Source organism: Penaeus japonicus, unplaced genomic scaffold (genome assembly GCF_977035675.1).
Source record: "Penaeus japonicus unplaced genomic scaffold, GWHDUDI00000001_assembly GWHDUDI00000028, whole genome shotgun sequence".
Classification (NCBI taxonomy): domain Eukaryota; kingdom Metazoa; phylum Arthropoda; class Malacostraca; order Decapoda; family Penaeidae; genus Penaeus; species Penaeus japonicus.
In genome coordinates this window covers 5,117,127-5,129,626 of record NW_028234430.1, presented here as the reverse complement: position 1 = coordinate 5,129,626, position 12,500 = coordinate 5,117,127, and the positions used below count along the sequence as shown (strand labels likewise).

At 36.2% G+C, this 12,500-nt stretch overlaps 2 protein-coding genes across 2 annotated transcripts in view; one reads left to right on the top strand and one right to left on the bottom strand.

Annotated features, from left to right (window-relative positions):
• ClC-b (chloride channel protein 7) overlaps positions 1-3,907 on the top strand; it is a gene marked incomplete at its 5' end in the record, with an annotated part of 15,092 nt that extends 11,185 nt beyond the window's left edge. The window contains one exon of the mRNA XM_086553656.1: positions 1-3,907. This exon is cut by the window's left edge and continues 240 nt beyond it. Within this exon, the coding sequence (XP_086409782.1) occupies positions 1-117 (117 nt within the window).
• Positions 3,908-6,194: 2,287 nt separating this feature from the next.
• The window catches only part of LOC122246980 (regucalcin), a 7,079-nt gene continuing 773 nt past the window's right edge, over positions 6,195-12,500 (bottom strand). Inside the window, exons 2-7 of the mRNA XM_086553386.1 lie at positions 11,286-11,455; positions 10,332-10,547; positions 9,483-9,583; positions 8,769-8,883; positions 8,212-8,327; positions 6,195-7,421 (exon numbers count right to left, since the gene is read on the bottom strand). Of these exons, the coding sequence (XP_086409512.1) occupies positions 7,155-7,421; positions 8,212-8,327; positions 8,769-8,883; positions 9,483-9,583; positions 10,332-10,547; positions 11,286-11,455 (985 nt within the window). The 3' untranslated portion in view covers positions 6,195-7,154. The remainder of the gene's footprint in view (positions 7,422-8,211; positions 8,328-8,768; positions 8,884-9,482; positions 9,584-10,331; positions 10,548-11,285; positions 11,456-12,500) is intronic.

Sequence of the window (12,500 nt, the reverse complement as noted above, 5' to 3'; positions counted from 1 at the left end):
AACGACAATAACGAAGTGGTGGGTATGGTGACGCGAAAGGACTTGGTCAAGTACCGGGTGTGGAAGCACCGAGGGCAGATGGGCCTGGAGGAACTAGTCATCTATAATAATGTCTGAAAGGTGGGAGGAGAGCAAGGTCACAGGCTATATTCTTCTCTGTCAAGTTTGCAGATACTAGGTTGTGAAAACAGTCGTTCTGGGGAGGTTGTTGAGAAAGAAATTGCAGGAATGGCAACATATTTGATATTAGGTGCAGTGGATTGGTGCGTAAACTGATGTAATTTCTCTTTATCTCTCTTTTTATTATTTATTAATAATATGTTTCGTTTTCATCTTTTAAGATATTTAAAGCCCAAGGTTGTTTCTGCATACTAGAGTTTGGTTGTTTTGGTTGTAGTAATGAATACAAATGGTGCTTTTTTTGTTTTTTTTCTCAATATTCTTAAGTTGTTGCTAAGCTGCATTCATATTTTTGAAAAGGTGAATCTTGTGTAACTCCCTTGGGCTGTTGGTATTGAAATGCTGAGGAGGTTAGGAAGCCGTCCTCTCGAGATCTGCGTAGGCTACTTGCTTTGATAGATTGAAAACAGAATCCTATAGCCTGAAGTAGATCTATTAATTATTTAGCATGATTTATTGTAGAATTAAGTTGTATTTATACAGATCTTATTGTTATTCTGATATTTGGTTGTAATTTCTTTTGGAAAAGAATTGAAGCCAGATTTTGTTGTGATCTTCTAGAGAGAAACTGTTCCATGTTGCAGAACTGTAGATAATATTAATTGTTATGCTGATGTTAACTATATTTAGAATTTATAGATATTTTTATATACATATACTAAGGTTCATATGATCTGACTGTGGTTTGCAGGGCATTGTCATTATCTAGAAAAAAAAATTGAGATCTGAGTTGTCTGAAATTTTAGGTATTGTTTAGAACGGGTGATTGCAGTAGGAAATTAATAGGACAGGTACAAGTATAATGATCTTTTATGAACTCAGGTTAATACACATTTTTTGTAACATTTGTTAAATATTCCATTAAATTAGTGTTCCTTAAACAGACTTTAAAAAATTCTGTGAAGTGAAAGCTATTATTTGTGCTGATGAACAAGAAAATTTCAGGAATCAAGAGAACAAGTGAGGGATTGCTATTTGTCATTTGAGATGTTTAATTGAGATTTTGCAGAGAATTCCCCTGGGATTTACGTTTTGGACCAGGAAGAAGAGGTACCTGATTTGCAATTTTGCTAGTAATTTTACTGAAGATTTTATGGAAGCTAATGAGAAGTTTCCTATGAATAAGATGCTTGCAACATTATTAATGAGATTAACTGTTATTGATTCACTGGAGATTATTATATTTCAGCGTATGTTTCTAGGTGATGGAGAGTGCCCTGTGATATGTGACTTGAGGTGTAAGATATGGGTATGCCTAGAGAGGCTCTTTTGGCAAGGGATCCTGTAGTTTTGTAGTTGATGTTCCAGAAATTAAGTTGTATTTGATAAGTATTTGATATAGTTACTGTTCCGTGTCGCCCTTTTGAAAATCTGTGGAACTGAGAAGATCTTTTGATATTTCAGCACTATAGCTTATTAGCATTAGGTCTGCAAAGTTGAGTATTTTTTGTATTTGGTTTTGTTCTCTTATCATCCATAGATTCTCCTTCACTTCTGTCATTCCTTTCTCTATCTTTGGTTCTCGTGCACCATCTTCATCCTACTTAAAATCCCATGTACTCATTTTTTTAAAGGGAGAGGAAATGGCTCACTTGTTCAGATGTATTTGTTCACAGTTGGTTGAGCTGATTGAGAGTTGACTGAATTAGATTTTTCCTCATACAGACATTACTGCATCCTCCAATCTGTAAATGCTTTTGATATAATGTATAGCCTTAGATCATACAATTTTACAAAAGGACAAACAGGAAACCCTTTTGTAGGTACTTCATCGTGTATGCCTTCACTTGACCCATCTGTGACAAGCATCTTCGCAGAGTAGGATCACTTTCGTATTTCCTTTTTACTTTAATAGAAATTCCTTTAGTTATGATGGCCTATTATACCAGATGCTAATTAGTACCATTTTCCTAATGTATTATGAATAGACTCATATGTCATAACATAAATCTAGAAAATAATAGAAAACACATCTAAAGATGCCCATTCCAGTCTGAACATTGTAACCTGTGGCCGGTCTCAGAAGAGTTGAAGTCTTCAGGTAATCAATATGACTACTATTGGAGGTGTATTTGAGAATTGGAAATTGTGTTAATTGTGTGGATAAGATGCACAAATTAATGATTTGCAATTGGGGATTAATTGTACTTTATGGAGATCCTTTCCTTGAACTTCAGTATATTAGTGGATGTTTAGTGGTTAAATCTTTAGCTAACGAGATTTCAAACGTATATTGTGTGACTCATCAGTCAAAAGGTACAACATGTAATGCCTTATGGAAACAACTTTAATATGTATGTTGCATTTTTAAAAAATATTCTAATAGAAAAGGCCACAATCAGTAAATATTAATTTTGTACAGAAACTAAATATGACACTCTATTAGTATTTGATGGTAAAATATCTCTTGCCTTTTTAGCAAGCACTTCTGGTAAAGACTTCTTAAGTAGAGCTTTTAGTCTAAATACGAAATACCTCAGAAGGTACAAAGATCAGCTGCCTGCTTGGTAAATAAGAGGAAAATGGAGCAAAGTAGGAAGTGACCAACACTGATGACTAGATAGATCTCCAAGATGAGTCAGACTAATCCTTACAAACGTCTTCCAATACACAGTGTTGACTTTTTGCCAGGGACTGAACACAAAGCCTTAACTATCACTACAAATCATTCCATTTTGACGAGGTGAACTGAAGATCATTTTTACTGGGCTGGTTTTTATTATCAGACTTTTTTTTTTAGATTTGCTACAGAGATTGATACTAAGATTTCCAAATAGAAAGGTTATTAGGGAAAATGACAAAAATGCACAAATCTTCATATAGTAATTTGTATGCACACCAGCTCAGTACTGTGTGATGAAGGAGAGAGATTTTGATATATATTGTTCTAAGGTAAATAATTGTGGCATAAATTTGCTTAATTAGCCAAGTTTTTCTTTTATCAGTAAAATTCAAATTTGAGCTAAATTATAATGTCATAAGAATATTTTGATTGTCTATTATTATTATGTACTTGTCATTTCTTCTACAATGAAAAACGAATAACCTTGTATCATTTGTTGTTCAGTGATAAAAACATAGGATCATATTTTCTTTCAGAAAAAGATATTTCATTCATCACCATTTATTGTGTGATGATCTTAGTGTTGATCCACATAATAGTGGAATGCATTGGGTAAACACCAGTTTCACTAACAGAGGACCTAAGGAAGGGACGATAAATCCTAAATACACAACATATTTTTATACCATTCCTTGATTTAACGTGGTACTATATGACAATTAAGGTGACAATGTCTACTTAAGATAGAAGACATAAACAGATGACATTTATACTAAAGGTAAAGTAAACACAAATATGAAATGCCTTTTTTTTATTTAGCATTTTTCTCGTAAGCATTTATGACTTAAGCTAATTTGTATCTAGTCAGGATGTATTATTTGTACGACTAGTACAATATCACAAGAGATTGATGGTAGCAGAAATTAAGCTTGAGTCGTGAAAGCAAATAAAAAGATAAATATGTATAGAAATAGATGTCTGTGATTTATAAGTATTTTGATGAAAATGTAGTCTCCAAACAAACTTTTAAAAGGACCAATACTCGTTTTTGTATGATGTTCCTTTGCATTTTTGTATTTATTTCTTCAGGCTGAATGCTGAAATCATTTGTAATATAATATTTAATGTATCCAGAAATATATGATAAAGAGTTTATTGAAATTTTGTGTTTGTTTATGTATCCCAAATGCTGAAGAAAATCTCATGTGTATTTAGCATTGTGTTTAGTTTATAGTAAATCTAGTTTATTAAGAAATTATTTCAGACTATTCAAGAATTATTGAAATGAAAAGTATACAATATATTATGCGAGTGTATTTGCATGTGTGTGTGCGTGTGGTGAGGGGATATGGGGGGTTGTGTCAGAAAAAATGTAATGTTAAAAAAAACGAGATTGCAAAGACTTCTTGTTGGAAGGAAATTAAGTCTGACTTTATCACATATTATCCACCAATGTTGAGTATGAAATGTATTTTCTCTAATGAATATTTTAATCACCATTATCTGTTGAATATTCTTTTTTTTTGCTTTCATAAAGAAAGAGACGTAAGCAAAGATATAATGAGGTAACACTGAATGCACATACATGTACTTGCCAATATCATAGTTAAAAACATTATAAAATTAAGTAATTTTTTAGTTCAGTTTAAAAGAGATTCAAGAAGGTTACTTTCATGACTCAGCCAAATTAAAGCAGCTCCATGTAATCATCTTTACTGAGCGTAATTTAAAGTGTTTTAAAGTGATGGCTATAATGTCTCTACTAACTCGGAGGCAGTAGTCAGTGGTCCTTGTCTGTCTTCCTGTCTATCCTTTATGTAATTATATACATATGGAATTAGCAGGTGAACAGCAACTATATCTATATATAGATAAAGATATATATAACTATGAAATGAAACACTAAACCGTGACCTTTTGAACTAGTGGGTTAGCTAGGCACCTCGTCAGCTGTAAAACCTAGAAAGGTCAAAAGGGATAAAACCATCTCTATGAAAGTTTCGAGTTTGTGATAAGACAAAAAAAAAAAAAAAAAAAAAAAGGGGATTAAACAATTTTTATCAAACTATCAGAGAGAAAGGATATCTGTCGCTCGATGATCAGTGCTATTCTTCTTTACAAAGTAGGCATTGATTTCGAAGGCCTGAGAGGGAAGCACCCGTGTTTCCCTAGACTCAACCCTTTCTCACCCCGAGATCTGGGTTGCCCCTTTTAGAGGCTCAATATTAGGTCCATGACTTATGCTGTGGAACAGAAAATCCTCTTTTTATGCACAAGTATGCCTCCAGACACCAGCATTAGCTAAAGATAATTTACCCTTGGCCCCTAGCTGCCCCCCCTCCCCTCCCCCCCCCAAGAATAAAGTGAAATGACGTCACAGGTATTATAATGCTAGATATAGTATTGATGGCGGATCCAAGAGGGAGGGCTTGGAGTGATAAACCGGGTGCCCACAGCAGAGGAATGTATGGTTTATCGTAATATTTGATTAAAAGACGGAACAGGTAATCATGCTCATCATCTAATGTACTGTTGAAGTTACTCATAAAGGGCAAAGGCAGTTACGTCCTTGAACAGAAAGGCTTTGCTATAGAAAAAAAAATTGTGCTTAGACTATCAGGGAATAGAGGTTTATCATACTGATATGCAGGTTTTTCGGTTAGATATATGAATGTGCGTATATATAAGTGTTCTTACCCTTAATTCTGAACATAGAACTTTCTCTTTGGATTCATTAATTGCATTTTGATTTTCACGAAATCAAAGAAAAAATAAATATTTGCCTTTCCTTATTCGGTGATCTTACTTTGGGTCATAATAAATGTGCTTGTCTATCTATATGGCTCTCATATTGTGTATACTTATCCATCCTAACTCAATGTTTAAAACTGTTTTGAGAATCATGCACGGAATTGCACTTTCTCAAATGAATATCTAGAATCACTATCAATATCATCACATGATCACATTAGCTGATTAGGAATTTCGTAAAATATGATGCCATAACTTTAACGTTGAAACATAACTTTTACAATTTGCCTATCATATTTTCTTCATGATATACCCCATTGTTTGCGTTTTTTTTTTACTTTTTTACTCTTCTACAACGCTTTGGTGGGACTCATGAATTGCAAAAGTATAAAACCCTGAGAAATAGATAAACGTCTTGTTCCCTTCGTGCCCTTGTTCAAGACGCCATCTTTGATCGAGGAAACGGGATCGACTCGATTTTTGCCGAAAACCAGTGGTTCAGGTGTCTTTATTTATTTTTTTATTTTTTAATTAGTGCATAATTTCTGTATAGTCAGACATCCATTTTTTCCCAGCAACTGATGGTCTATCACCTCTTTTAATCCGAAATTAAGGACGGACAACCGGTTTAGCTCCATCTATTTTGCGTTATTTAACAGACCTGTCGTCTTGTTTAATGGAATGTAAAAAAAATAAGAAAGGAACACATATGTTTATTGGTGTACCAATATTACAAGTACATAACATAATTAAGCGTGAACCCAAAAAAGAAATCAAAATCAAAAGATTCTTTTTTGTGCTAAGAAAAAAAAATAATTGACTGAATTACACAAGAGAAATTGTACCTACTAAAAAAATCAGACAATTTCGAGAACAGTAGAAAAATACTGAACATATGGTAATAAAACTTGAATTAGCGTATAAATCATATAAAAATGAGTTAGTTTTCTTGTAAAAGAAAATTTACCAAAATATATGATTCTTTTTATTGATGCAAGCAAGGATTACCTTCGAAAATATAGAATAGGTTCACATTTGTAAATTATTAGTTTTAATTAAGAACTAACAAGCAATATCATACTCTACTAATATATGATAAAATATCTTCCAAAAGAATATCATACTTTGATTTAGAATAAAACTTAAATATATTTCGAAAAAGATTAATATCAGTTCATTACACGAAACTTCTATGGTGAAATGGAAGCAGCATTTTGTCACATTAAGCTTCATTCTGTTGATCAAACTGGGGTTTTCTTAAGCAGAATTACTGGCCATTACTTAATTCTAATGATTGATGTTGCTCCTTATTACTAAAACATCCTATTCTGCATTTATCCAATTTTACTTTTGACTTTTGAAGGATAAGTTTTTTGTAAATAGTTAGATGTAACACAAAGAAGTTAATGGCGTTCTTGGTCAGATTAACATAAATGTAGATTTTGTAACTTAATTTTCTAAACTTTCAGGCAGAAGTGGCATCAGATAGTTCAAAATCAATTAAAAATGAAGGTAATTGCACCATCGACTTTCTCAATTACATTTTAAAATAATTTTATCTTGCTCTTTTTTCCCCTTAGCCTCGGTGTCTCTCCTCCCATCATTATTCCAGGGCAACACATTCTTACCCTGTCGCCACAGTGCCTATCCGAAAAGCCCTTCAGACGACCACCTGCTGCCCCTGGTACTGGTCGGATCTGAGCCTGAATCGAGCAGCGGGGAGGCCCCTGGTGCCCAGACCCCTCACGGCAAAGGTTCCTCCCGAAAGCGGGTTGGCTTCGATCTCCTCCTCGGACATCCCAAGGGTCCCGGTAGTCACGAAGAGGATGGAATAGTCGGGTCCTCCCCAGCACACCGAGGCCACGTTTTTGGCGGGAATGTGGACGCGGCGGATGATCTGACGAGTCTTGGGGTTCACGCAGATGACCTGCGGGCGAGTGAAGGGTGAGGTGAGTTCTTCGGCACAGAGGTAGAAACAGGACTCATTTCATAGGGACAGCAGATGTAATTGATATGTTTCCATGGTTAGGGATATAATAAGGGTTAATAATAGGTTTGATAATGGAGATATAGTAAAAATAAATGTGATTTCAGTATACTTCCTTGACATTTCACCTATTTAACATATAGAGATTTGGTTCACAATTTTTTTTTTTCAGTAAAGTAAAACTAAGGTAAAAAAGCAACGTGTAGAAAGTGACAAAATCGATTCATTAGGAGGAGGCAAAGAAATTAGATTTCAGATATGGAAATGAAAGGGGTAGGTTGTTTAAGAAACGAAAACAACAAGGAGAATAAGCATTCGGTTCATAAGAAAAAAAAAAAAAAATGGAAAACCGACTTGACGAAAGTTAAGAGTTCTATATCAAGAACTGTAGAAAATAGAGTTGGTGGGAAAATAACGGCAGGAAAATAAACAATCGAAAGGAGGTATTAGAAGAAAATGGAAAAGAGGAAAGGGAATACAAGACGATGGTGAGTTACAGAGAACTACAAACTACAAACACGCATTGCCGAAAACGTGATTAAGAAAGAATAATTCCACAACATAAATATGTACAACTGAAATTTCGTGAAAAAACAAAACAAAAAACACGAAAGATCAATATCCAGTTAGGAGACATTAACTAAACAATCTTACCAGCCATTACAACGAAATAGTGCCACGCTTTGTCACTCTAATCAGGCCTATCAACCCCTTTTTTTCGTATGGTTACCTGATGGCCACCGAAGGACGCCACCCAAAGGTTTCCATCCACGTCGATTGTCATTCCATCCGGGAACTGATCCTCCAGGCCGGCCTTGGCGTAGTCGAAGAGCACGCGCTGGTTGCCTGGCGAAAGGGGAGACACATTATAGAAATAAGTAAATAAATAAATAAATAATTAAATAAATAAATAAATAAATAAATAAATATATATGTATATATATACATATATATATACACACACACACGCACACAAACACGCACACACACAAACACACACACACATATATATATATATATATATACATACACACATTCACATACATACATGCATGTACACACACATATATACATGTGTGTGTGTGGGTTAGTGTGCGTAGTGTGTGTGTGTGTGCGTGTGTGTTAGTGTGTGTTAGTGTGTGTGTGTGTGTGTTTTAGTGTGTGTGTGAGCGTGTTAATGTGTGTGTGTGTTTCCGTCCATCTACTTCATTACGTCAAAAAACACAGATCTTTCATCCACTTTCTAAGGCAAATGCTTGTTCGAATAATGTTATCTTCCCAACTCACGTATGGCTCCTGACTTGTCGTCGTAGTCAAACACGTAGATGACGCGAGTGTGGGATTCCACGAAGTAGAAGTTCTTTCGGTCGAGGCTCCACTCCATGCCGTTCGTGAGGGAGCCCTGGGGAAGGGGACAGGAATGGTAGCGGTTCTTGTGACTGTTTTCTCTATCTATCTTGTCTATATGTTTGTCGTTTACTATTATTGTCGCCTTTCAGAATTCCTTTCTCCTTTTTTTTTCTTTCTCTCTCTCAAATGTTCTCTTCCCCCCCCCTTTTTTACTTCTTCTTCTTTTCCCTTCTATCTATTCTCTCTCCCTCCAATTACTCCGTCTCTCACTATAATTCTCGATTCACACTCATCTCGTTTCAGCCAATACCGACTATGGTAATGGTGGTAATGGTTATTACTATACCTAGAGAGACACTTTGAGAACGCGCAGCCCTCAGCTACTAGTTTTAGTCTAACCTCATCTCTTGATATCTCAGTCAGGCAGGAATTGAAACAGGCTGATTAGAAACCTGTTAGAATATGAACCACTCCTGCGACATGGAGAACCTACTCATTTATATTTTTTAAAATCACCACTCGTTGGTAACTGCTTCCTTAACCCTATTGACAACCGTAAATAAACGTTCGGTGGAAGTAATCACCATGATAATAATGAGAATAGTAATCAGCATAATAACGAGGATCTTGAGAATACTGAAAGGGTCTTACCGTAGCCCACTTGCTGACGAAAAAATTGCTGTCCATCCGGTACAGACCCGACGTGTTGACTTCCAACACTTGGACATTTTCGTCTAAAGGTGCCACCGTACCTGTCATGGAGTAGGGAGTCAATAGGGAATCGGGATCGTCTCCAGGCAGGAGAGCAGATGCAACAACAGGACCTAAGCAAAGGGGCTTGCTTCCTGTCCTGAGATTGCTCTCCTCAGCACAGGTCAGGCGGAGAGCCCTCTGCCTCGCCTTTGCTACTGCGGCTCTGATGGGAAGAGGGGAAGGCCGACTGGCAGGCTTTGCAGGACGCCTTGGCTCAGTGGCTTAAGCATCGAGTGTGGGTGAACTTGAGCCCGATCTGGTCAGTTCCATAAACCAGCCAAAATCGTGCCGGCTCGTGTGTTGCTCCAATTTTACCTTGTGTTGCATACGATTGAAGGGGCTTTTGACTTTTAAGAATATTACTTTTATTGTATTCATATATTTTTTGATCAATCATCTTTTGTATGTGATATATATATTTTTTATTATACCTTAGGCAATATATAAATGAACATGATTAGTATTCTAAATCTGCATACATTAGTTAATTTCCTTACCTATCTACTTTCATTTACGATGGACTTGATACATCAACGTAATTCAGGCGTTTCATGACTGAAATCAACGTGCCTCTGACTTCACCCTGACTTCCCTCTGACTTCACCCTGACTTCCCTCTGACTTCACCCTGACTTCCCTCTGACTTCACCCTGACTTCCCTCTGACTTCACCCTGACTTCCCTCTGACTTCACCCTAACATCTCTCCACATTTACTCAGCTGTGAAGACCGAAGACCCTCGCACTCACCTGCCCAGAGTCTGCCTTGAGGGTCACACTTGGCATCGTTGAAGGCAAAGTCCTTGGTCGTGTGGACGATCTTCACGGTCGTGCTGTCAACGTCGGGACCACGGGCCGACCAGCGCAGGAACGACAAGTGTTTACCTTCCGCAGCCACGTACAGATCGGGGTCGCCTTCCACTGGGATCGCGGCGGTCACCACGTCCAGGGGATCGCCAGTCGAGTCTTTTCGAAGTTGGGGAAGTTGTTGATAGGACTGATTGCTTGTTGAGGTTGGAGGGAGGGAGTGTTTGTGAGAGTGTTATGTGCAGTATAGTGTATGTTGTTGTCGAAGCGTTTGTTGGTTGTATGTTACAATGTATCTGTGAGAGTGTTATGTATGGTAAATGTTGTTGAAAACGCTTGTTGGTTGTACTTTTGAGGGTATACTATGCTATAAGTACACTTGGTGGATGGGTGATGGTGCCGTAAACACATCAGCTACCAACCTGTATCTCAGAACAACTATTCGCTAGACCATCACCTTAACACCCAGAAAGAGAGAAACAAACAGAGAAAGAGAGAGAGAGAGAGAGAGAGAGAAATATAAAGAGAGAAAAAGAAAGAGAAACAGAAAGAAAGAGAGAGACAGAGAGAGAGAGAGAGAGAAAGAGAAAAAGAAAGAGAAAGAGAAAGAAAGAGAGAGAGAAAGAAATATAAAGAGAAAGAGAGAGAGAGAGAGAGAGAAAGAGAAAGAGAGAGAGGGAAAGAGAAAGAAAGAGAAAGAGAGAGAAAGAAAAAGAGAAAGAGAAAGATAAAGAGAGAAAAAGAAAAAGAAAGAGAAAGAGAGAGAGAAAGAGAGCAAAAGAAAGAAAAAGGGAAAGAAAGAGAAAGAAAAAGAGAAAGAGAGAGAGAGAAAGAGAAAGCGAAAAAGATACCTCTAACCCTTCTAGCGAAACCAGAAAAGCCAGCCAGTCCACCCACCAAGATGAAGGACCTGCTGCCTGCCGGTGTGGAAGAATTTCCTCCTGAGGATGTTGCTGTAGACGTCGGCGAGCATAAGGGCCTGGAGGCTCTCGATCCAGAAAGGTCCTTCCCCCAGCACCATCTGCGGGAAGTCCAGCGGCTCCACCGTCACGCCCTCCATCAAGGCACTGTGAGGTCGTGTGTTTCGGTAAGTGTCCTAGATTTATTGTTCTTAGATTTATTTATTTATTCATTTATTATTAGATTTATCATTTAATGTTCGTTTGTCTTCTTTACAGATAGGACTGGTTAACGATAAGGATTAACGATGATAAGGATGATAGTTATAACAAAGTTGAGAATGTTCATAGGGATGATTATGATAAAATACAAGTTACTACTGTTGCTAATAACAATAATGGTGATAATGATGATCATGACGATAACAGAGAATGTTGTGATAAACGTGGGAGTTGTCACTGCGTGTATTATACGATCTGCATATAAAAGTTTATGACTGATTTCCGGATAAGTGATATTCTCTGTTATCTGAACAGCTTTTATCCTTATTTCCTGATAGACTTCCATTTTTCTTTTACACATTTTCTAAACTGATAATAATATGAATCGTACTCCTGACAATAAATGATAATGGTGATAACAGCAACAGCGATGACAACAACAACAAAACAACAACAGCAATAACAATAATGATATTGGCAATAATAATGATAATCATAATGATATTGTTAATAATCATATTAATAATGATAACAATAATGATGGTAAAAATGATGATAATAATGATAATAATGATGATAACAGTAATGATGCTTATGATGAGAATGTTGATAATCATAGCAATAATGATAACAATAATGATAACAAAAATGATAACATCAGTAACGTTGCTAATGATAATATAATAATTAAAAATACAACAACAACTACTACTACCACCACTAGAAATGAAAGTGATGATAATGAAAAATAAATAACAATGATCTAAATGATAATGATGAACATGGGGACTATCCGGCTTTGTTCTTGTCTATCTCAATCAATCTCATCTTCATTTTTGAATTATTCTTTTTTTTTGTTTTTACACAATTCCTACATTGACAAATGAAAAGAAGTATGAAAAATATTAGAAAATCAACAGCAAAATATGCGCAGTGTTATATGCTAAATGTTGAATAGTAAATAAAGCAATAATATCAAATGGCAGTTGCC